The sequence below is a fragment of the Pan paniscus genome, chromosome 9, assembly GCF_029289425.2.
Source record: "Pan paniscus chromosome 9, NHGRI_mPanPan1-v2.0_pri, whole genome shotgun sequence".
NCBI classification, from domain to species: domain Eukaryota; kingdom Metazoa; phylum Chordata; class Mammalia; order Primates; family Hominidae; genus Pan; species Pan paniscus.
This window is the reverse complement of record NC_073258.2, coordinates 91,013,671-91,039,246: the sequence shown is the minus strand read 5'-3', so window position 1 is coordinate 91,039,246 and position 25,576 is coordinate 91,013,671. Positions and strand designations below refer to the sequence as shown.

Below are 25,576 nucleotides of genomic sequence, written 5' to 3'. Positions count from 1 at the left end.
AAAGACATGCACCTTTATAGGATGAATAATATATGTTCAAAATACAGAAACCACAAACTGCTCAACACACAATCATAATGGATGAAATTTTCATCTTTTGAATAAAGTAGATCAAATAAAAATAGTCATTGTTAAGTTGGTTTTTTGTCCTCTTCATAATGTTAACTATATCAAAAATGAGTATGTATTTACATTTTCAAAACATATCTAAGAGTATAAAGTAAAATATTAACTTCTTTAAATTCATCCTTGTCTTTATACATATCCGTTATTATAAGAGATTAATGGTCTTTTCAAATATTATTTTATACACGTACATGGATACATACATATCTATAATCGTTTTTAAGATAATGAACTTAATTATTATTTATTTATATTATTAATTAATTTTTTTTTGAGATAGAGTTTCGCTCGTTACCCAGGCTGGAATGCAATGGCGTGATCTCAGCTCATTGCAACCTCTGCCTCCCCGGTTCAAGTGATTCTCCTGCCTCAGCCTCCCGAGTAGCTGGGGTTACGGGCATGCGCCACCATACGCGGCTAATTTTTTTGTATTTTTAGTAGAGACAGGGTTTCGTCATGTTGGTCAAGCTGGTCTCAAACTTCTGACCTCAGGTGATCCACCTACTTTGGCCTCCTAAAGTACTGGGATTACAGCCGTAAGCCACAGCACCCAGCCCAAGATAATGGAGCTTAATTAAACTTAACTGAATTGTTTTAAGAAATATTTTTAAATGCAGAAAAAGAGAGTAGTATGATAAACATTCATTTTGCACCAAGAATAATTGACAATTGTTTTAAGTTAACATATTTATTTAAGTCTTTTGTTAATAACAAGATAGTCAAAGTTAAAGCATATTTTGATATGTATGGGGGTAAAGAAGGAAGGGAAGATATATTCAAAGTGTATATAAAATATACATGTAAATTCTAGAAAGTTTTTCAAACAGTGGGTGGTAGTCAGCACTGAAGTGTTGGAATGGAAATGTAAGTGGAGGTGGGATTGAAACAGGCTGTTGCTGTAACACTGTTTTTCTTAATCATAAGAATGATTTAATTTTATAGTTTCTCAAAATACCCAAGGGAGGAACATAAACTCCTATATATAACACGACTCTTTTTAAACATATATATCAATAAATGCTTGGGGTGACAGGAAACACTGAAAATAAATTTACCAAAGAGTTATTTTAGCCATTCAGTACTTATTGCTGGGTGGTGGAATTATTGTTGACTTTGTTCTTAATATACTTCTGCGTTTTCCAAATTATCTACCATAAGCAATTATATTCTGATTGTAAAATGCTACAGATGAAAAACTAGAAATAAACATTAAAATTATTTAAAAGGTTTAGTTCACTAACAATCCTGGTAATGTTGCATTGATACTAGGACACTCAACACAACAGATTTGGTCACAACTAAAACTTTTTAGAGCTCTGCACTTACTCATTTCCAATTGTGTATGATCAATTTCTACGGTCTATTACATTCACAGCCGGTGCAATTGTAAATTGGTACCACCTTTCGGAAAGCAATTGGCTCTATATATCTTTAAAATCTTAAAGTTATTTAAAAAGCCTTATGCCCTTTACCCCAGAACTGTCGCTTTCCAAAAATTTTCCTAAAGGGGGAAATTCGAAATAAGAAAAACAATACACAGGTTGAGCATTGTAACTTATATATAATAAAGTTGGGGAAATTAGAGAAAGGTTAAATTACAGTGCATTTATTCAACAGAATACTCCGTCATTTGTAACAATGACTATGAAACAAAATAGAAAAATACTCACGTTAGGTTAAATGAAGAAAACATACGTATCTATGGTGGATCACAATATGAAAATTTAATACTTCTAGGTAGAAGAAGAGAAACAGAATATGAAAAACTAAAAAGTCTTTAGGGGTAGGAGGACGTGAGCAGATCTCTAAATAACCTTGAGATCAATGGAAACAGTGTATAGATTTTTAGGTTTACTTATAAGCTGCTGATCTTATTTTAAGATCCTTCAGTATATGTTATCAAAAAGTGTTTGCTTTTCTTGCAAACGCCCCAAGTTTGGGAAATATGCAAGTTGAAGCCAATGCATTACTGTACTTTTTATAATGCACTTGAAGTTTTACTAGCTGTTCCAAGAGTGGTGTACTGAGTATTGATAAATCGTTTAAGTGGAGGCTCACATGAAATATTAACAATTACCCCAGGGCTTTAGAGCAATTGTGATCAATTCTGGCACAGCATCAGATCCATAATTTTCTTTGCTACTCTGATTTCTACGTTTTTTGTATTTTCAAAGTAATGTGACCGCAACTGTTAAGTTATTAAAATTGCTCCTGAGATGAGGGCACTCGAGACACAAACACACGGAGAGGTTCGTCCGCTATTCCTCTCCTCATTTACTAAGCTCACACGTCTACCCTGAGGATTTGGAAACACTGTACGATTGTGCACTTACTGTGCACTTATCCCTTAGTGCTAAGGGGTAAACAGATACCCACCGGGCTGTCTAAGGCGCACCCTCAAGGCAAGGAAGAAGGGTGCTGGGTCGCAGGGGATGAGAGGGCGGGGCGGCCACTTTGCTGCAGGAGATACCCAAAGCCAGTGAGCACTGAGGAAGTCAGAAGAGAATTGTCAGTCTCTCGGACACCTTCATTTTCTGCCCCCGGAAATTTCTCCTCCGCTGTTGTCTGGGCTCCACTTCCGACCCCCAGTTGCTACCAGCTGTAGTCCGACCTATCGTGGCCCAGGCTAGTGCCAGCCTCCCGCCGCTACCTCCGCCTCGTCCCTTCTCCTCTGCGCCTGCGCGACCGGAAAATTCGCGAAGGTTCCTGAAACGCAACAGATCGTATCCGGAAGCCGGTAGCCGCCTCAGTCGTCAGACCGGTGCTAGCGACACGGGAGTGGCTAACGCATCCTCTTGCCGTTCCCGGTGTTTGGGCCTTGCCTGTGACGGTGGGAAAAGAAAATGGCCTTGCTGTGCTACAACCGGGGCTGCGGTCAGCGCTTCGATCCTGAGACCAATTCCGACGGTAAGAGGAACGCGCCGCCAGCCTTCCCTCCCCTCCACCTCATCAGCGGGGGAGGCCCTTTGGGCCGGAGGGTGTCCGCGGATCTCCTGCAGCCGTCCTCGCGCGGCCCCAGGTCCATGCCCTTCCTGGGCCTCCCTTGGCTGCCCGCGCAGCCCGCCGACCGCCCCTCTGTTGCGCCGCGTTCCCTTGGCGAGCGCCCGGCCCCGGCTCCTGACTGTCCTCTGCCACTGCGGAGACGCTCCCCTGGATCCACGTGTTTCCCCCGTAGTCCCCGCACTCCTTTTAAGTCGCCTGGAATTTAGAACGAACACCTTTCTCCTCGGGCCCTTCAGTCTCTGGGGAAGCAAAAATTAACGAGGTACTGGTGAGCTTGCTTTGTAGTTCCCGAGGTAGTGATGGCTGTGATTGCCTGCGCGAGAGGGAGAGGTGGCCGGGATGAGCAGCGGGTTGTCCTAGCATGTAAGCGCTGCCTTGTAGAAGTTTGTGTTCAGTCGATCCGCTGTTACAAACCTCTTACAGGTGTTCTTGGTAAGGGACATTACTCTGTATCTTCACGCTGTTTTGATAGGTTCATCCTGGTGGTACGTTAGTTATCTTTTTATTACTAGCGGCATTTGTTGTTGTTCTTGTGGCCTCCACGTTTTACTACCATGCCTACTCCAGTATAAAATGAGTGAATGTCATCTACAGCACCTAGATGTCGAGTTAAGGATCCAAAGCGAAAGTGACTATTAGGTGAAGGACGGGAAATGATCAGTGAATTGAAATTTTGATTGACAAAGAAGTGAGATGATTCCTTGCGTATCGTGAGAAGTGACAACACGTTTTCAGATTGAACTAGCATTTAGTTTATATTTTCTGCATGCCAGCCATTATTGCTTTATCTTATTTAATCTTCATAACCACCCTGGGACGCATGTAATGTTAATTAGACCCATTTGATAGAGAAGCTCAGTTCAATGAGGTTGTATTAATAACATCCTTCATTATTGTGGAGGAGATGAAAACTGATGCCTTTTGAACTCTTCACCTCTGAGATGTTTGAAATACTTATTTTTGGCACACAGGTAAATTGATAGCGTTATTTAAAATAAGACCATTGATACAGAGTTTTAAGGAAAAGGAAAATCCAACCTATGCAATACTCAAGTTACCGCCACTGACATTTTTATGACGCAAATATGATGGTACTCAAGAGGAAAATTGTGAGATTTCAGTCGATGACAAAATCGAGAAACGATTTTAAAGCCCTTTGGTGTTGGCAGCCTATGTAAAACATTAATTGCACTTACGTCTGCAGATATTCTACTTTAATATAGAATACAGGGGAAAGACTGACGCTTTGCTTATGAGACAATAAAGTTCAGGGGCGATAGTCATTTGTTGGAAGTCTGTATCCATGTGTGAATTGGTGCAGTGCCTAGGAAACAGAAAGCGACCAGGAAAACCGTCTCAAAACTTGGGTGGTCAGCAGTACTAGTTACAGCAGAGAAATTCCAATAAGTATATTTACTTTAGCAAAATGACGGTTTTTTTAGAGACTTAGAATAAATTTTTCAAGTAAACTGATTGAGTGAATGGAAGGAGAAGAAAATGGAGATACGGAGTAGGAGACAAGAACTAAATAGAAAGGTTGATTAGGAGGTTTTTTAGGAAGAGGTTTGACCTTGTACAGTTGACATAAGTTAAAAGAGGTAAATCACAAGCAAGTTCCATTTTGCGTAAGCCAGATGTTGGATCTGTCATCTTTAAATATTTCTTAATGTACACTAAATGCTTTTTTTCTCGGGGCTGTGGCATAATTACCGTGCTCGTTGACTTACAGTCTCATGATTTTTTTTTTCCCCCTAGAGACAGAAATTAGACTCCCTTTTGAGCTGATAGAACGTTTTAACTTGTAACTGAAGTTAAAGGGTGTTTAAGGGAGACACAGTTGGTAACTTACATATGTTAAACACTTATTCTAGAATAAACACAGCTTCACAAACGGTATTTTTTTAATCGACGTATACGAGGAAAACTGAAGGAACTACTAGCGAGTAGCTCAGTGAGAAATTTAGCCAGGGTCAGACCCAATGTTAGAAGCCCTGGACACTTAACCACTGCTACTGTCTTGTAGCTTCTCACCCATAAAATATTAATTTTGCCAAAACTCTTAAAACGGATAAAGGATGGATATTAAAGAAAGAATGAAGAATGTCCATTTGCTTGTTACTTCTTGTTTTTGAAAGCAGTGGCTTTCCAATTGTGTTCATGTTAGTTGTATGGTTCAGATCTGACTCATTCCTGCTGCCATGCTGCCAAAATTGACTTATTGTGACATTTTATGCCTCTGACTCTGTTATACATTGCGTTTATGTTTCTGACTACTTTAAATTTGGTGTTTGAAAATACTGGATCTATTCTCTACTTCCATTCCCCTCTCAACTTCATGTCCTTCTGCATACCCATTTCTACTTCCAACCTCCTTTTTCAGCCCTTAATTCCACAACTACCCTTAATTAATAACATCTTTCTGATCCCACGGATTTACTTACTGTATCAGGAAGATACCTAACACTTTCTACATTAGCTAGTATCTATGCAGCACATGGTTACTAAGGAAGCTAGTAACGGGGTAGGGAGATTTCTGTGAGCACCAGTAGTAAATTTTGAGGCAACACCAGGAATCAGGTGATAAGAGCAAGGGTGTCCAATCTTTTGGCTTCCCTGTGCGACATTGGAAGAAGAGGAATTATCTGGGCCACATTGGAAGAAGAATAATTGGGTCACATATGAAATACACTAACACTAATGATAGCTGATGAGCTTAAAAGAAAACAAAAACAAAATTCATAATGTTTTAAGACAGTTTACGAAATTTGTGTTGGGCTACATTCAGAGTTGTCTGGGGCGGCATGTTGGACAAGGTTGTTGTAGAGCATTGAAAGCTAAATAGACTTGAAAGGTTGAAAGATAGTCTTTTAAGCAGATTGCAGAGGGATGAAGCTGACTGTTACCTGATTTTTAAAAATATAGTACTCCATCTTGCAAATTGCTGAGAGCAGCTCGGTCGTGGAGACCCTAACCCGGTGGTGCTAGAGGAATTAAAGACACACACACAGAAATATATAGTAAGGAGTGGGAAATCAGGGGTCTCACAGCCTTAATGCTGAGAGCCTCCAATGGAGATTTACTAAAAGTATTCCTTACGGGGAAATAAAGGGATGGGCTCTGGCTAGTTATCTGCAGCGTGAACATGTCCTTAAGGCACATATGGCTCATGCTATTGTTTGTGGTTTAAGAATGCCTTAAGTGTTTTTCCGCCCTGGGTGGGACAGTTGTTCCTTGCCCTCATTCAGGTAGACTCTCAGCCTTCTAGCCTGGGCATCAAAGCCGTCACGAGCATGTCACAGTGCTGCAGAGATTTTGTTGATGGCCAGTTTTGGGGCCAGTTTATGGCCAGATTTGGGGGCCTGTTCCCAACACAAATTGTAATAAACCCATTTACATAAGAGAAGTAAAGATTGATGGTGTAGTGGGGAGGGAAGTATAGAATAACACCCAGTGAGAATCTAGAAAATAGGCTGTAGAACTTGAGAGTTTTTTTTGTTTGTTTTTTTTAAGATGGAGTCTTGCTCTGTCGCCTAGGCTGTAGTGCGGTGGCATGATCTTGACTCACTGCAAACTCTGCTTCCCAAGTTCAAGCGATTCTCCTGTCTCAGACTCCCGAGTAGCTGGGACTACAGGCATGCACTACCACGCCCGGCTAATTTTTGTATTTTTAGTAGACACGGGGTTTCACCATGTTGGCTAGGCTGGTCTCGTACTCCTGACCTCAGGTGATCTGCCTACCTCAGCCTCCCAAAGTGCTGGGATTACAGTCATGAGCCACCAGGCCCACCTAGACTTCTATTTTTTTTTTTTAATTAAAAAATAAACTTTAATGTTGAAAATGCACACTTGGGGAAGGCAGAAAGATCACACACAAGGCTGTCACTTCGCACTTGGAAGGGTTGCACAGTGGCCAGGCAGAGGCGCTCCTCACTTTCCAGACAGGGCTGCCGCCAGGCAGAGGCACTCCTCAGTTCCCAGACTGGGCGGGGGCGGGGCAGAGGAGCTCCTCACTTCCCAAACAGGGCAGGGGCCAGGCAGAGGCTCCCTAGTCTTCTTTTTAGTGAGGTTTGTACCTAGGAATGACTGTGTCTAGGAAAGTTAAATTACCAATTAGATACTGCAAAAAATCTTTACAGTATTTAAAATGTTGAGCCTGTTATTACAAAATGTCTTTAAGGGAATCTCTTGTGAAACCTTTATGGATGAATGCACATAAGAATACTTCAAGTTTGATAGTATATTTGTAAAAGCAGGTTTGAAAAATGATGGTCAAAATTTGGGGGTTTGAAGTTTTGGTACTAAACAAATTTTACTACCAAGATTAGGGGAATATAAAATATAATTGTTATACATAAACAATTCTGTATTTTTGTCGTTAGTCATCATATGCTTGAATTAGAATTTTTAATACTATTTTAATATAGTACACTTTGTGCTGCACGTCAAACTCAATCATTTGTACCTTTTTAAGGTACTTGCGTTTGGAAAAAGGATTAAAGGTTAACACTTTAAGGAGATGATCATGTATATATTTTTCTTCATTATAAAGAGTGGTACTTTTTTTTTTTCTCTGTTTTCTCCAGATGCTTGCACATACCACCCAGGTGTTCCGGTCTTTCACGATGCATTAAAGGTAGGAACTATATTTTCATTTTTTTCATATCTGTTTTTCTCAGCTAGTGACTTTCTTCTTAATGACCTTTGCGGGGGAGGTGCTTTAAGCGTATACTCCACTAAAGACAAAGAAAAGACAGTAGATGATGATCTTAAGGTCTTTTCCAGTTATAAAATTGTATTTTAATTCTGGGTTTTTTTTTTTTTTTTGAGATGGAGTTTCACTGTGTTGCCCAGGTGGAGTGCAGTGGTGCGATCTCAGCTCACTACAACGTCCGCCTCCTGGGTTCAAGCCATTCTGCCTCAGCCTCCTGAGGAGCCGGGATTACAGGCGCCTGCCACCATGCCCAGCTAATTTTTGTATTTTTAGTGGAGACAGGGTTTCATCATGTTGGTCAGGCTGGTCTCGAACTCCTGACCTCAGATGATCCACCTGCCTCAGCCTCCCAAAGTGCTGGGATTACCATGCCTGGTCTTAATTTTCATTTTCTACACCCATTTCTTCACTTTTCTAATTTTGAGGGAAAATAGAGTGGTTGTATTGAATCTCAGTCTGTCACTACTGGCTAATAACAGCTCTGAATTTTAGAAAAGATTCTTATAAACATTTAGTGCCAATCTCGGGACAGACATGTGAGTTTTCCAGCTATACTTCTTGGATGTTCTGGAGAATTGGTGGAATGTTGTTTGACTAGATTTTTGCTGGTCATCTTTTTAAAATTCATGATAATATGATACATGAGTTTCCTTTGTATATCTCAAAAGATGATGCTGTGGTAGGGCTGCCATGGTTTTAGGTTCTACTTCTTTGGTTCTCAGGAACATAAGCAGTCTTAACATGTTTAAATATTGTTGGTGCCCTTTAAATGTCTAATTATACCTTCCAAAGAGTAGTTAGACTGTTTTGGCACTTCACTGTTAACACCACCAAATCTAACAAAAGATGTATTAGTCTGGTTAGTTCTGAGTGAGGAAAACAGAGAAGACATTCAGTAGGGCAAGTTGAGACCTTATTCCTCCATACATTTTTTTAGTTTTTACAAATCTTTGTTGTGGTGGAAACTGTGGTGCTGTGGAAATGTTTATTTTTCTTTTTGTGGAATTTTATTTTTCCTAGACTGCCATTTCTTCTGATATTTTTGTTTTACTGTGTCTTTTTCTTTTTTTCCCTATGCTGTTTTCCTCTTAGCTCTTAAAGGTAACCTTTGGCTGTTTTCTCTCATTCAGTTCATTCATTGGTTTTCTCAAATGTCACCTCTACGCCGATGGCTCTTACAACATATTTCTATTTATGTGTCTCATTGGCAACATCAAACCAGTTTCTAGTGTGTACCGTTTATTCCAAAAGTAGTCTGCCTCTCAACTTTACTGCTCCTAGTAATGATACTACTGACTTTCTGATCATTTGGTCCATTGCCCGTTTTTTCTCTTACCGCATTGTTAATCACTCCAAGTCTTAATGAATTCACTTTGAAGTATTTTTGCTTCTCCCTCTTTTGCAGTTGTAGTGTTTATTGTGGTCTCTATTTTATAACCATTTCTTAAAGTCCTAGACTTTCCAAGATCATTGGATTTCACAGTCCAGAAGATTTCAGACAAAATGCATATACATCAATACAGGGATACTAGTTGACCAAGTAAGAAGTTAAACATTGCATTGACAAAAGAAATACTATTTTAATATTAGAAGGGGCATATTCAGAGAAAAGGACAATCTTGCTGAAAAAAGACAACTAGCAACCTTATATTCACATAACTTAAATTTATCTTTCCTTTTCTCATTGTACTGAAGACTAGCATAGAATCCAGATTGGCATTTGGGAATAGCTGGCCTGTATTGTATTTTACATGTGTGTATCACAGTATCTGACATAATTTAGTACATGATTAAGACAGTAAAACTTTTTCTCTTATAGAATAACTTTTCTGTTGACTATATTATTGATGCTATTTAAACCCTATATTTAAGGTTGTAGTAATTGATCTACATCTCAATTCGGATTAAAAGATAATTAAATTTCAAAATAAAGGAAAATTTGAATTATAGGATATTTGAAATTACCTTTAAAAAAAAAGAACCTACAGGTGCATATTATGAGAAAAATCACTACCAAATTTTTATGCAGTGTTTTGAAAATCAGCGAGGTCCAGGCGGATGTGTGCAAAGTTGCGTCTTAATCTGAATTTAGTCCCAAATCTTAATCTGAAGTTCCAAGTTTTGAGATTTTGCATTTTTGTTTCCCTATTCTCTATAAACATTGGAATTTAGAGATAATTATTAAAGCCATTTTTTGGTAAACTACTTGATAGTTTGTTCAAAAATCACAAATACTAATAGTTTCTCTGTCTTTTTGCTTCTCACTGAAAAGATCACCTTCAAAGGCCTAATAGTGCTTTGGCTGCTGTGTTAATTAATCTTTGTTGTTCTGAAAATAGAATGCTTATTGTGAAATTAAAAGTAACTAAAGATAGTTACTATCTTTAACTTAATAGATTTTAAAAGTAAAATACCTATACTTATTTTGAATATTCTTTAAACATGATAGTTTTAGGAATTATAACATGTTTTTCTTCTAAAAAGCAGACACGATTGTTGAAAAGAGAAACAGTTTTTGTTTTATAAAGGTGCTTCCCTTGATGATAGGGCATAGCACAAATCACTTTAACATTGGTTAATTGGTTTTTTAAAAATCAAAGATTAATATTCATTTTACTTGATTAGGTGAATTATATGCAACACTGAAATTTTGTGCTCTATACGCAAGTTACTGCAGGATTCAAGTAGATAAGTGCAAGTAGAGGGTTTTAGTGGGTCGTGTTTCTCATGCAAATAGAGTTTTTAGTTTCCTTCTCTTGTTTTTCATAGGGTTGGTCTTGCTGTAAGAGAAGAACAACTGATTTTTCTGATTTCTTAAGCATTGTAGTAAGTACTAATTATTTTTTCTAGATTATCTTCCTAAAAATACGTGTTATAGAAAGCTTCAGATTTGAGGAGTCTGATTTCTGATATAGATTGATTGGTCTTCATCAACTTGCAGATAACACCTTTCAAAAAGCAGCTCATCTCCCTTCCACAGCTTGTAAAATAAAGAATCTGTTTTGGAAATTAACGTTTTAAGGTATCAGTTACCTGCTTATCATTTTAGGTTTGTTCTTTCTGTTGTGTTGAAAGAACATCAATGAGAAAGTGGTAAGCAACAATTTAAAGCCTTTTCAGTTAGGAACGGTAAAGTTTTATCTAAGATGCTGTTGAAATATTTTACATACCACTTTTATATAAAACCACTTTATATACCACTAAGAAAACTAAAGCTACTAACAAACTGATAATGCTATTGATTGTATCATTTCAGAGGTGTTAAAGAGTATGTATAATTCAGTAGAATGTAGTAGAAAAGTAGCTAACGTTTGTTGAATGTTATCACCTGCCAAATGTGCCAGACATTTTATTATTTAACTCTCTCAGAAAATATCTTACCTGACATTACCTCCATTTTACAAATGAGGAGATGGAGGTTTAAAAAGATTATCTTGCTTAAGGTCATATAACTAATAAGTATGTTGAGAACTAGGTCTCAAATTGAGGCCTTTCGAGTAACAGATTTTTCTGTATAACTATTTTTTACAGTTCTTTGTGAGATTCTCCAGAATTCTTCTGTAAACAAGAGGTTTATGCCATATTTTTAATAGAATAAGTAGATGTTTATGAAGTGTAATTCAAAGACTTTTTAAAAAAGCCGTCATTCAGAGATTCAGCAAATATGGCAAATTTGGAGTTCTGTTTTTTATTTCTTAAAATCAATGTATTGAAACTGGAGAAAACATGAAATAGAATCAGTATCAATAAATAACTGAAAAGATAATATTTCTATCATGAAATGTAAAATAGATAGCTCTTAATGAATTATCTTTCACTAACAGGGCTGTACAAAAGGTAGACATAATAGTGAGAAGCCACCTGAGCCAGTCAAACCTGAAGTCAAGACTACTGAGAAGAAGGAGCTATCTGAATTAAAACCCAAATTTCAGGAACACATCATTCAAGCCCCTAAGCCAGTAGAAGCAATAAAAAGACCAAGGTATACTTTATACAGTTACATATTTTTGTCACACTTGAATAGTAGCACTTGTGCATGGTACTTTCCTTTATGATTTAGCATGATACCATTTGTAGCTACTATGTAGGCCACCAAGCTTTGAACCATTTGGTTTCTCCCTTAAATCTGCCTTTAATTTTTATTTCTTTTCAACTTGAGAGCATGTACACAATATAACTACATAACAGATTTACATATTGTACTGTCATAATTACAGGGACATGTATCATCAGGGTAGGGAAGTCACATTTTTCTTGTGCCTTAGAGTGCATCTTTTTCACTGTGGCATGGTAAAATTCTTTGAAGCAGTTTTCCTTTTCATGGCATGAGTTTGAAGTAGAAAATAATGCAGAGGCCTAATCATCCATCTTTACTTTCAGATGCCTGAAAACTACCGTTAATCTCATTACTACTGGTCAATTTTTAATGCATTTGATTTAGATGACATATTTGTGAAAGTAGTCTTAAAAAAGCGTTTGCTCATTGTGCAATAGAGTTGTACAGATTCTTCATACTTGCCTTCTGATAACCAGACTCTGTATTCCCACACATGTATATTGAGTACCTTTGTTGAACCAGGTCTTCGTGCTACACTTGAGTACTAAATTGTTTTAGAAGCAAACTACAGGACTTAAAAAAAGGTGATTTTTTTTTTTTTTTTTTTTGGCTGCAAGTAGGCACTTATTGTAATTTTTATTCATGCTATGAACTCATGATTTTCCCTTTACTCTCCTTTGATCCTACTTAAATAAATTTATAGAGTATTGAATAATATAGAACCAAGATAAGAACCCTAAGAGACTTTAGATGTTTATTTGTTCATTAGCACTCTGAGTACATATTATTGCTAAGGAAACTACTCAGGATGATTTTATTCTCTCTCCATCTTCATAGTTAGAGGAGACCATTGAATGCTTTGGCCAGTTTAGCAGTTAGAAAAATAATTGGGAAAAGACAAAACTTCAGTCATGGCTCATTCTTAATCTCTTTAGTAATATAATACAGTCTGTACTATAATAGTATGAGTTAATTTTTTCTTTAAATGATGGGCTGTTATTTTACTTAAAGGGCAGTGAGAGGCCAGGCACTGTGGCTCAAGCCCATAATCCGGCACTTTGAGAAGCCTAGGAGGGAGGATCCTTTGAGCCTAGGAGTTTGAGAACCAATCTGAAAGAGATCCTGTCTCTCCAAGAAAAAATAAATTAGCTGGGTTTGGTGGTGTGCTCATGTAGTTGCAGCTACTCAGGCTGAGGCAGGAGGATCTTGAGATTGACTTTTTGAAAAAAAAGGACAAAGGCAGTGAGATGAGAAAAACTAAATATTTTATCCTAAATTCATTTGGTGGTATTATAAGAATTATGAGGATATAAGTTTTTACATACTTTTTTTTTTTTAAGAAGAAAAGTCCCTCTCTTACCCAGGCTGTAATGCAGTGGCATTATAGCTCACTGCAGCCTTGAACTCCTGGGCTCAAGCCATCCTCCTCCCTAACCCTCCCCGGAACTATAGGTGTATGCTACTATGACTGTATTAGTCCATTTTCACAGTTACGAAGAAACACCCGAGACTAAGTGATTTATAAAGAAAAAGAGGTTTAATGAACTCACAGTTCCATATGGCTGGGGAGGCCTCACAATCATGGCAGAAGGTAGAGCGAGTAATAAAGGAATGTTTTACATGGTGGCAGGCAAGAAAAAAACCATCAGAACTTCTGAGACTTATTCACTATCATGAGAACAGCGTGGGAAAAAGGCATCCCCATGATCCAGTTACCTCCCACCAGGTCCGTCACACACCATGTGGAGATTATGGGAGCTAGAATTCAAGATGAGATTTGGTTGGTGACACAGGGAAACCATATCAGTGACTGACTAATATTTTTTATTTTTTTGCGGAGACAGGGTTCCACTTTGTTGCCCAGGCTTCAAGCAGTCCTCTTGCCTCAGCCTCCCAAAGTGTTGGGATTATGGGCATAAGCGACCATGCCTTGCCTATGTACTTCTAAAATGCCTCTTTTGTCAGTTTTTTCATTGCGGATATAGAATGAATAGCCTACGATTTTTATTTTTATTGCTGTGTTTATTAATGTTTAATACTTATTTATTGAGTGGACTTAAATAAATTATGTATACAACACTTAGCCATTATGAAATGTTAGAAGATGTTGTTTTTTAAACCCTACTGAAATTGCCTTGCAATACGATTATATCTGAATTTACAGATCCATATGCCAGTGTCCACATAAATTATCTCCACTGGTAGAAGTGAGTATGGATTCACTTAGAACTTACTTATATTTCATGTTTATTATGTGCTCAGCATTGAGCTTGGGCATGGGATGTAAAAGTACATTATGGTCCCTTCCTCAGCATTACTCATCTTGAAAACCTTGGATTCCTGGTCTTTATTCCCTTCTCGTTAGTGCAACTGATTAATACTTAAATATGCTGACAATAGCGTGATTATTTGAGACTTACTATTCTAATATAATAATATAAGGAGCTTTTCTGTTAAGACAGAATGTAGATACATTGTAACAATTATTTATAAAATACCTTCTTTTAACCTTTTAATGGGAATCATTTGATACACAAAGCATTTGGCTTCTCAGAAAGCTTTTAAGGTTATTAATTTGGAGTACAAAGAAATATTTTGGTATATTAATAATGGTAATAAGGTTTCAAAATTCTCCAGCCCAGATGAACCAATGACAAATTTGGAATTAAAAATATCTGCCTCCCTAAAACAAGCACTTGATAAACTTAAACTGTCATCAGGGAATGAAGAAAATAAGAAAGGTAAGATTTTATTTTGTTTTATTGTTAATTATTTTCTGGTACAGTTAAGCAGTTATCCAAAAGAGAGAATAGTAGTTTACTGCATATAAATAGGGAAAAGTCGCACATTGTAGTTAAGAAACTTTTTCTTCTAAATGTCAGATATGATAAACTACAAATACTTCAGAACCTAATAGGTTAATTCCATATGTCTTTATTCAAAACGAGAACCTATATTAAATTTTTTTCTTTTATGGTTCATTTTTTTTTAAGAATCAGCTAAATTTCTTTGATATTTTTAAATGTTTTCTTGTACATTATACAAAATATATTCACTATTCTCTGACTTTATACCTGGTACCATGGGAGGAAAACACCCTTTCATGATTTATTTTACAAAGTTAAGATACTGGATATAACATTTTGTTATGGAAAAAATTGTGTCCTGCATTGTTGAAGACACCAGGTCCTCAAAAGAAGAAGAAATGTGTCATATATCAATTTGGGGATATAAGCAAATCCTAGTCACAGTCGTTTTCTAAAAAGTATTGTTTTCTGGAAAAACCTACTTTTTAAGAATGATGCCACAGCAAAGTTCTATTTTAACTTTTTAATTTGATTTTTTTTTCTTCGTTACAGAAGAAGACAATGATGAAATTAAGATTGGGACCTCATGTAAGAATGGAGGGTGTTCAAAGGTATATATCACAAGATTTGTGATGTGTTATGAAGTAAAATTTTAATTTTGAGGAAAGTGCAGTTTGCTGACTCAATTCAACAAACATTTGCATGCATATTATATATTGAACATTATGCTGGGGACTAGGGCTACAATCATGGATAAGAGACTCTGTCTGAGTAGCATCATGTCCAGTAGAATAATGAAAATAAGTAATTCCAATTCACTTAACATTTACTGAGCACTTATTATGTGCCAGACATTTTATGGGCTGGAGACATAGTATCAAACAAAGCAAACATGTCTGTTCTTATGGAGCTGATATTCTAGAATGGGGAGAAGAGCAACAAATAGGTAGTTAGATATTACAAAATCAGGATGATAGGAAGAAAATAAAACATACTAAGGAGTGCTTATCAGCAAAGCCCTTCTTGACATAGTAACACTAAATCAGAAATCTTCATGTTGCACTGGATGGATTATGTAAACCTGGGTGAAGAGTGTTTTGGATGCAGTAACATGAGCAGAGGCTTTAGAACTTGGCTATTCAAGGAATAACAAGGTCTGTGGAGCTTGGGCAAGGGTAGCAGGTAAGAGAGGTAGACAGAATTATGGTGGTTCTTTTAAGCCATGATGAGGTATTTGGGCTTTATTCTAAGTATTAGGAGAAGCTATTACTTGCTTTAGGGAAGGGTTTTAGAAAGATTCTGTGACTAGTGAATGGTAAATACATGGTGATGCAGCAGGAGTGGAATTGGAAGAAGAGAAACCAGCTAGGATGCTATTGTGGAAGACCAGACAGTGGGATTGGAGAGTAGTTTGTTGAGAAGTGATTAAATGTGGGATGCGGTCAAACATACCAGTAAGCCATTTTCCTGCCTCTTGCTACTTGATATAAAACTTGCATATCCTCCAACATTTCTTCTCCCTCTCCTTTTTGTCCATCGCTCTTATCACTTTATATTACTTATTTTGTATACTTATTTTATTTCTGAGCTATACCATCTAACCCCCATGCTGAGTAAAAGTTGTGAGGATAGGGATTTTTTTTTCTTTGTTGTATCTTGAATGCTTAGAACAGTGCGTGTAGAATGAATGATAGAATTTGAAAGTACAGAAAGTACAGATGGTTCCGAACTTACCATGGTGTAACTTAAGATTTTTTTTGACTTAACAATGGTATTATCAGGCTGTAACCACATTGTAAGCAAAGGAGCATCTGCCTGTATTAGCAGGATTTGCTAATGGATTCGATGTGAAGGGAATTCAAGCATCTGGGTGATTGGTGACACCATTAACCAGCAAGGTGAAAATGGGGTGGGGGCAGGTTTATACTTTTTCCTCATGTTAAATTTTAGATCACTTAAGGAATGGAGATACAATTGTATTTACATGTATATGAGGTAGAAGTAGTAGATAAAAGGGAATTAGTAATTACTGGATTGGGGAAGGCAGTGCAAATGGTAGGGTAATAGAGGAAGATCAAGGAGAAGGTATCAGATGTGTTTTGAAAAGTGAATGACAGGGAAAACAGAGAAAGGGTATTTCAAGCGTAAGTAATAGCAGAAGTATAGAGAAAATTATGTAATGGTACAAATTTGCTGCTGTGGAATTGAGATTAATAGAGATAAGTAGACCTGGCCAGATCCTAAAAGGGTTTAGTGGTGCAGGGAAGTTAGATTGTACGTTAGAGTGTGGAGGCCATTGAAATTGAATAATTTTTTAGTCTTTTTCATTGAAATATAACATTGAAGTTTGTTAAAGGATATACAAATATAAATTTATAGCTCAAGGGATTTTCACAAAGTTAAACACACCAGCAATGCAGAGCACTCCTTATGTGTTTTCTCATTCATTGTCTTCCTCAAATGTTTTTCTGTCAGTCAACATAGGTTTTTTCTGTTTCTGAGTTTAATGTAAAAATAACCATAGAATATTTACTTGTTTTCATCATCTTCTGCATAATAATGCTTGTTTTATTTATCTTTGTTGCATGTAGCTTTAGTTTTGTTTTTTTTATTTCTTTAAGGTATGTCATTATTTGAATGTGCCACAACTAATTTCTACTTTATATTGTCCTTTAATTTTAAAAAATTGTTTTTAATAATGCTATTATGAACATTCTTTTTGAGATGGAGTTTCACTCTTGTAACCCACCCTGGAGTACAATGGTAGGCTCTCGGCTCACTGCAACCTCCGCCTCCCGGGTTCAAGCGATTCTTCTGTTTCAGCCTCCTGAGTAGCTGGGTTTACAGGCGCCCACCACCATGCCTGACTAATTTTTGTATTTTTACTAGAGACAAGGTTTCACCATGTTGGCCAGGCTGGTCTCAAACTCCTGAACCTCAGGTGATCCACCCGCCTCGGCCTCCCAAAGTGCTGGAATTACAGGCGTGAAGCCACCGCAGCTGACCTATTATGAACATTCTTGTGCATGACTTTTGTGACATATATACACATTTCCATTTCTAGTATTTTGGATTTTTTTTTTAATTTTGGCACATGTGCATTATACTTACCAGTTAGTTCAGCATCCCTAATCTGAAACGCTCCAATGAGCATTTTCTTTAACTGTCATGTTGGCTCTCAAAAAGTTAACAGATTTTTGGAGCATTTGAGATTTTGGATTAGGTATGCCCACCTGTACATCTTTAGCATTAACAGATACTTCCACATAGTTTTCCAAGGTGGTTGTATTTGTTTACATTTCTACCAGCAGTATGTGAGGCTAGTTCAACTTGTCCTACGGTTTGTTAACATTTTGTTATATGAGTTTTTTTTGTTTTTGTTTTTGTTTTTTGTATTTTAACCATTCTAGTGTGTGTATAGTGTTTTCATCATGGTTTTGATTTGTACTTCCCTAATGATGACTGCTTTTATGTATGTTTATTAGCCATTTGTATATCCTCTTGTGAAGTGTGCAGAATCTTTTACCTATCTCTAATGTCTCTTGCTTCCCAATTTGTAAGAATTCTTTATATATTTTAGCTGTGACTCTTATCAGAAATTCTATGCTTTTTCACTGTCTTAATGACGACTTTGATAAACACAGGCTTTTTAATTTTAACAAAATCCAATTTGTCCATCATTTTGTTTATGACTAGTGCTTTCCATGTTCTATTTAAGAAATCGTTGCTTACGTCAGGGCTGTGAGTGTTTTCTCATATGGAGGCACATTTAAATATGTAAATGACCTGGAACTGATTATTGTATAAGGTGTGACATGGATGTAATTAAAGAACTTTAAACAAAAGGGTGATAGTAATTTGATAATTAGATAGTAGAAAATAGAAGTCGAAGGCTGAGAAATAGTAGAAACCTGTTAGTATAGTCTGATTGCTTAAAACCTGCTAGCTTATGAGGAAGATTAACAAATTAATATATTCAAGTCAAATTGATGAGATTTCATTATAGACTGCCTATGGGTGGAGGGAGAGGAGATGCTGAAGAGAAACGAATGGATTTTGCTTTGAGAAACTGAGTCTGTACGGTGCCATCAAATAATATGGGGAAAAGAATGGACTGTGGGGGCAATAGCATTAAGTTTAGTAGATGCTAACATACTGAGTTTATGTTTTTGTGAAATATCTTAAGGAGAAATACACATCTAATACTGTACTTTGGATTTATAAAAGATAAACACAGAATTTTATTTTCTGTTTGTAGGTAGTGCTATAAATACAAAAATAGAAAATATACTACTGGCTACATCCATGTTTTATTAACATAATTTTTTGTGAATTCATCTGTAGAGCCTCCATCTACAGCAGCAATGGGGCCCGGATCTTCCAGACAAACCCTGGATATATATATAGGTCTGCAGCTCATTTTACCCTTTATAGGGATAAGAAATCACCATCACTCTAGAACTTCCAGAATTGCTTATTAGATTTCTCATATTATTTGACAATACTTACATGGAGTTTACTGTACACATAAGTCATGCAGTAACTGTATTTTTATTGAGAGTATTAATCCCTTGGTTTCAACATTGTTTTCGAAATTAGTAACTAAGTAAGTACTTGAATATGATTGGATGGGATCTCATACTCAAAAGGCTGAAAGCATCTTAATATGACTTTCTCAAAGGAACCTAAAACTTAACCAAGTCCAAAAGGGAATCATTTTTCATTTTTTAACAGAATGGCGTGGGATGGATTTATGAATTTTCTAGGTAATTGTCATTTAAGTATTTTGCAAAGTTCGTAGAGGTCACCAATACTGCAAATATGTATGAGATGTAACTGTGAGATACGCAGCTAATTTTTTTTCTCTTTGTTTCTTTTTTAGACATACCAGGGTCTAGAGAGTCTAGAAGAAGTCTGTGTATATCATTCTGGAGTACCTATTTTCCATGAGGGGTAACTTATGCATGACTTATTAAAATAGTTTATGGTAGAATTTAGAAAGTTAAACCTTTCTGTCTTTAAACATTGTTTGCCATGCAGTGTTATTAGGCATTTTACTTACATTGTCATTAACATCTTCACAATAGCCTACACAAACCACAGGGGTTTGTATGTTGTGTGTTTATACATGAGAAAACAGAAACAAGGTTACAGTTCTTAAGTGGTCATTGTGATATAAACCGCCTGTTTTTCTTTATATCCTGTATTTAAAAGTGATGCTCTCTATTTGGGCTAAATGTTTTGTTTGAAGGACTGTCCTACACATTGCAGGGCATTTAGAATTTTGGGCCCTGGGGCACTAAGACAACATCATCCCAAGAAGACCCATACTTTTCCGCATCCTGCAGTTGAGAGCCTCTCTTCTGTATTATGCTCTAGTTTATAGAAATGCAGCACTGTGTAAAAATCTTCCACTGTTTCCACATTCTTCCTGATATACTGTACATTCATTTTTAGTAACTTAGACACTTGTAAAATGCTAGAGTTGTACACTTACTGGCTTATTAAAAATCAGATTTATCCCTAAAATACTTGTGGATTTAATTGATTGTGAGATTTTATTTCTGAAGTTTTTCTGTGATAATTTAAAGGATGAAATACTGGAGCTGTTGTAGAAGAAAAACTTCTGATTTTAATACATTCTTAGCCCAAGAGGGCTGTACAAAAGGGAAACACATGTGGACTAAAAAAGATGCTGTAAGTAACTCTTCCAAAAATAGCACACTGGGTTTATATTCATCTGAGTCGTTTTTTAAAGATTTGAAATTATTCTGTCTTTAGATTTAAAAAAAAAAAGTTTTCTTTTTTGCACCATAGAGCTTTGATGTGACTACGAAATAAAATGAATCGGAGTCAAGCTGCCAGTGTACTGCTTTTGAGCAAAATAGCCATTGTCTGTTTTGATGCAAGCATGTGAGGTTTTGTGAAATACTTAAGCCTGACAAAATTGAATAATTTTTGTCTTCTTTAATTAATAAAATTAGCTCCATGGCCTCTTCCTACTTTTTGTTTTTTAAAAATTACTTTTCTGTGAATTTGATGACGTTAAACGTTTAGACCTCTGTTCTTTTGGCCACTTAAAACTTCAATCATTTACAGATGCACAAACACTCCATCTAGTGGCCAGAGAGGAGGATTGCAGTCTTGTTTCAGTGGAATTCTTTTGAATGCCTCTGCTTGCTAATGGGATATTTATCAAAAGGGGGGAAAAAAGCATCATTTCCTACTTCCCTGGACAGCTTTTTAAAAAGACTTGGGGGCTATGCAAATAATTTCCCAAAACCCCATTAAATTGTAAGAGGATGAGTAACTTACTGCTCAATAAGTTTTTGTCTGTTAGCTATTGTTAATGTATTTTATAATGTATTAAATTTTCAAATTAATTTAGAGATTTCAATATTTTAGTCTTCGGTAGTTGCTGCCCCTCCCCCACTTTTTTTCTCTTGAGACAGAGTCTCGCTCTGTCGCCCAGACGTGCAGTGCAGGCTCACTGCAACCTCCGCCTCCTGGGTTCAAGCAGTTCTCCTGCCTCAGCCTCCGTAGTAGCTGGGACTACAGGTGCGTACCACCACGCCCAGCTAATTTTTTGTATATTTAATAGAGACGGGTTTTCACCATCTTGGCTAGGCTGGTCTTGGACTCCTGACCTCGTGATCCACCCGCCTCGACCTCCAAAAGTGCTGGGATTATAGGCGTGAGCCACCGCGCCTGGCCCTAGTTGCTTTTTAATAACACATGGTTGGATATTATAAAAATACCCTGAAGTTATAAAAATTCATCTACCACAAAACTATCAGAAATGTTTTTAAATAAAAAGAGTGTATTTTTTATAGTCCAAAAGTTTGAAAATTTTAGTTTGAAAAAATAAAATGTTGTTTTCCATTATGTTAAATTTGGGAGTGTAATCCTAGATAAAATGATGTAATTTCTCTTGTTTTTTAATGTATGCAGTTATCAAGTATTAAGTATCTAAGCTAGTAGCTAAGGGGAAAAATGTGAGTGATATATATAATTTAAATTTAATGTAATTTTATCAAAACGAAAATAGTACCGTTTACAACAGTAGTGTCTCAGTTTCCTGAATTATGTAACTAAATTGTTCTCATTTATATAACAAATCATCATTTGCCTCTATAAAAAAAATACTGGTAGGGCAGTATAGTATACTACTGGTATGTAAGGATTATTTTCATAATCAGAAAATCCAAAAATCATTTGTTGTTTATTAAAATGGGAAGAAAGTAATAACTGGTCAGATTTTTTTCTTAGATTCTGATTTGTAGAAAATAAATAAGGTTTCTAGTGCATGAGGTTAAGGTGTTGTCTGATTTATCCCAGTAAACAAATGTCTTTCATTTCAGTCTTCAAAGAATGTTTTGATGACAGTACTTAGTAGGTTACAGAATGTTAAATTGGATTAAATTTAGTAGGAGTTCTTAAATTGTCTTTTTAAATGTGTATCAATATTATGGCCCTGAAAGAAAAAAACAAAGGGAAGGAATAAGTGTGTTCTGAAATCATAAAATTTATGAAGAATCTTTGTACCATGATATATTTTCTTGTTTAAGCCTCTTGGGAAATATAGAAGTTTTTTGCCCTTAAACATTAAGTGCTTAGTTGTGCATGGTAGTTTTTTCTCAGATGGGTCAAATTCCTCTTTTTAAGAAATTAATTATGTGGCACTTTTTTAACTTAGAGTTTCTCTTACATTACAGGGGAAAAAAGTTGTTCCATGTAGACATGACTGGCATCAGACTGGAGGTGAAGTTACCATTTCAGTATATGCTAAAAACTCACTTCCAGAACTTAGCCGAGTAGAAGCAAATAGCACATTGGTAAGTACATGTTGTAATTTTGGGTAAAAATTCTTTTCTATACATCATTCTTTATGTTACTGTATTTTAAAGTATTGTTTATATCTCAGCTGATTTGGGGGTAAGATTTTATAATGACTCCCGTTAAAAAAAATTAAATTACTTCTATGAAACTATTTTAAATGAAAATTTCTGTATAGTAGACTTACTGCTGAACCATTCTGGAGATACTGTAGTAGATTTATCAAGTAATATAGTACTTAGTTCTCAATATGAAACTTGAAGCCAGTTATTCTTTTTTGTCAGTGGCTTTTCTCATATGAAACAATACAGTATTGGCAGTTTCTTAAAATAGCTTAATTCATTTTTGTCAGTCTTATTTTTATAATCAGTGTTTGATAGCGTAAATCTTCAGTTTGAATTAGATCAATTAACTGTGTATATCTTTTTCAGTTAAATGTGCATATTGTATTTGAAGGAGAGAAGGAATTTGATCAAAATGTGAAATTATGGGGTGTAAGTATTGCAAATTTATAAGAATTTTTTTTCTGATAACTTAGATCATTTGTAGAATAAAAGACAATTCTTTAGTAAACATTGATGCAAAGTATAGATGTATAACTTAACAGTGTATCCTACCAAAAAGTTTAAGACTAGATATAAAAGAGGCCTTTAGAAGCTTGGATTTGGGATTATTGGCATAAGCAAGTCTAATGTTTTCCTCTGAGACTAATAAAACTACTGAGGTTTCCTGTAATTCTCTTTGATATGTTACAGGTGATTGATGTAAAGCGAAGTTATGTAACTATGACTGCAACAAAGATTGAAATCACTATGAGAAAAGCTGAACCGATGCAGTGGGCAAGCCTTGAACTGCCTGCAGCTAAAAAGCAGGAAAAACAGAAAGATGACACAACAGATTGAGTGGGAGATGGAAGGAAGGCTATTACATTATTTCAGAATTTTTAATACTGTGTGAAGTGGTGGCTTGCTGCTGTAATCTTTTGTTTTGTTGTTGTGTGACTGAATGTGGCATTTCAGGGTTAACATTAGGTTCTTAAAAGCCAAAGTCAGTTTGTCTTTTTGTGCCTCTCATCTTTCTTTTGTGTTATGTAAGATTGATTATTCATTTCTCCCTACTGGTAGGAACCATAGTTGTGTCCTATACTTGAAGAGGCTGGAAAGTAGCCCATAACCATAATTGCAGTATTTCTTTGTATTTCTCTGTTAAGCAAAGAAATATTAAGGAACTTTTTTTTATGTTTTTGTATTATTCCATAATTAGTAAAGCAAGATGAAATGTCAAATTTTAATCAGTTTTTTCATGGATTTGTGTTCTTACAGTACTTGAAAATATTTAAGGAAGAGATGAAGCTCTGCAGTTTTTTCTATGTGGGATGATTACTTTTTTGAGGATTAATTCTGAGGTAGTATAGTAACTAAAGGGGAATATATGAATGGTTTAACAAATTAGAATTTGTTTACAACTACTTGAATTTTTAAATTATGTCAAAACTTACATTACTTGCCAAGCAGTATGATGTAAGAGTATAGGAAACATAAATAAGATTACAGAGGTATCAATTTGGTTAAAATTCACCATTTTGTAAGACTAAGCAATAATCTTAACAACCTCTTTCCTGAATATTTAAATGTGTTTGTATGGTGTTATGACTAATTGTTACTGATTTAGAGACTAAGCCCTCTTAAAACCTTTAGTTAAATATAAAAAGAAATTATATATATATTGCCTCCCTGATGGAAAACTATATAAAATTGTAGACTTAAAAGGTTTGTGGAAATACATTAGGATATCAGAAAACTAAATATATGGAGTTGCTTTATGACTATTACATGTTAAATAAAATAGCTTAATTGTTTTGGAGTTTTTTTTTAAAGTCATGAAGAGCTTCACAATTCTAGTGATACAATGTTGATTATATATTGTACTTTATATTAAATATAGGTAACACAGAATTAGATCGTTTGGATAGGTTTTGAGTTAGTGCAGAACTCAAGAAGAAAAATTAGGAAATATTCTGAAGGCCAGAACTCTGAAAGAACTTAGAAAGTTTGGGAATAAATTAAACTTATGTAGATTTAAAATTAAAAGGGGTTTATTTCCCAAACCCCTTGAGTCTTTTCCTTGGTATTTATGGAATTCTTACAAAGAAAAATTTGCAGAAGTACTATTTTCGTTAATAAAGCATATGTATCATTCTACTACCATTAGCAAATAACTTAGTTGTAGTTAATATAATTGTTAAAAGGTTTAGCTCTGTTACAAATAAAAACATAAAGATCTGGCAACCAGACTTTCATGATGTTACATTACCATGACAAGAAACTCTGGGCAGTAAAAGTTAGACCCACATGGAGTACATAAGCATCTGATACCTGGAAATGTATTTAAAATTTTTCAAGTTATCTTCCATGATTTAGGAACCATTTAGAGACATGAAGTCTTTATGGGTTGGGGGAAAGGTTGATAATTAGTTTGATTAAAGGTAATGATTAATATCCCTTTTTGTTCATACTTCCTTCTGAGGCTGTTTTCCCCTAAACAGTATCTTAATCTGTTACATGTAATTGAAATATTATTTGAAGCAGTGAGTTATTGTAACCTCAGATTAGTTACATTGATCAAAATATTGATTTATACACACACACATACATATATGTAGCTTTTATATTTAGTCTGGTTACATTAGTGACCATGGTATTTACTTTCTTCTTAAGGAGCCTTTGAATTTCTTGTCCAGATAAAAATCCGAATATTTCTCTTAGACTCATACATAAAGGGACACAGTTATCGTTAGGTAGCATATGTTTTACTATCGGTTTGTCAAAAAAGTTAATAAAAAGTGCATATTGACTTGTTTCTCTAGAAATTTGCTTTGTCTTTTTTAGCATTAAAAATAATTACTATAGCAAAGCAGTCAAAGTTAGGTATATTATATATATACTTGGTAACTAAAGATGGGAAACCTAAAATGCTATTTTTCTTTCATAGCACATTTACTAGTATAAAGGAAGTAAGATCCTAATAAACTGAGCC

General features: G+C 35.7%; 1 protein-coding gene across 2 annotated transcripts; it reads left to right on the top strand.

Annotated features, from left to right (window-relative positions):
* Nucleotides 1-395: 395 nt before the first annotated feature.
* Nucleotides 396-24,398, top strand: CHORDC1 (cysteine and histidine rich domain containing 1). 2 transcript variants are annotated; one of them, XM_003813774.7, is made up of 11 exons: nucleotides 396-3,033; nucleotides 7,713-7,762; nucleotides 10,610-10,666; nucleotides 11,665-11,822; nucleotides 14,535-14,638; nucleotides 15,257-15,315; nucleotides 19,587-19,657; nucleotides 20,296-20,401; nucleotides 22,420-22,539; nucleotides 22,972-23,034; nucleotides 23,296-24,398. In XM_003813774.7, exons 1-11 carry the CDS (start codon nucleotides 2,970-2,972, stop codon nucleotides 23,440-23,442), a joined length of 999 nt encoding a protein of 332 aa, XP_003813822.1. In that variant the 5' UTR covers nucleotides 396-2,969; the 3' UTR covers nucleotides 23,443-24,398. The 2 variants fall into 2 exon arrangements, with proteins under 2 accessions (XP_003813822.1, XP_034789424.1); XM_034933533.3 differs by lacking the exon at nucleotides 22,972-23,034 and having other exon boundaries at nucleotides 2,811-3,033.
* The last annotated feature ends 1,178 nt before the right edge of the window (nucleotides 24,399-25,576 follow it).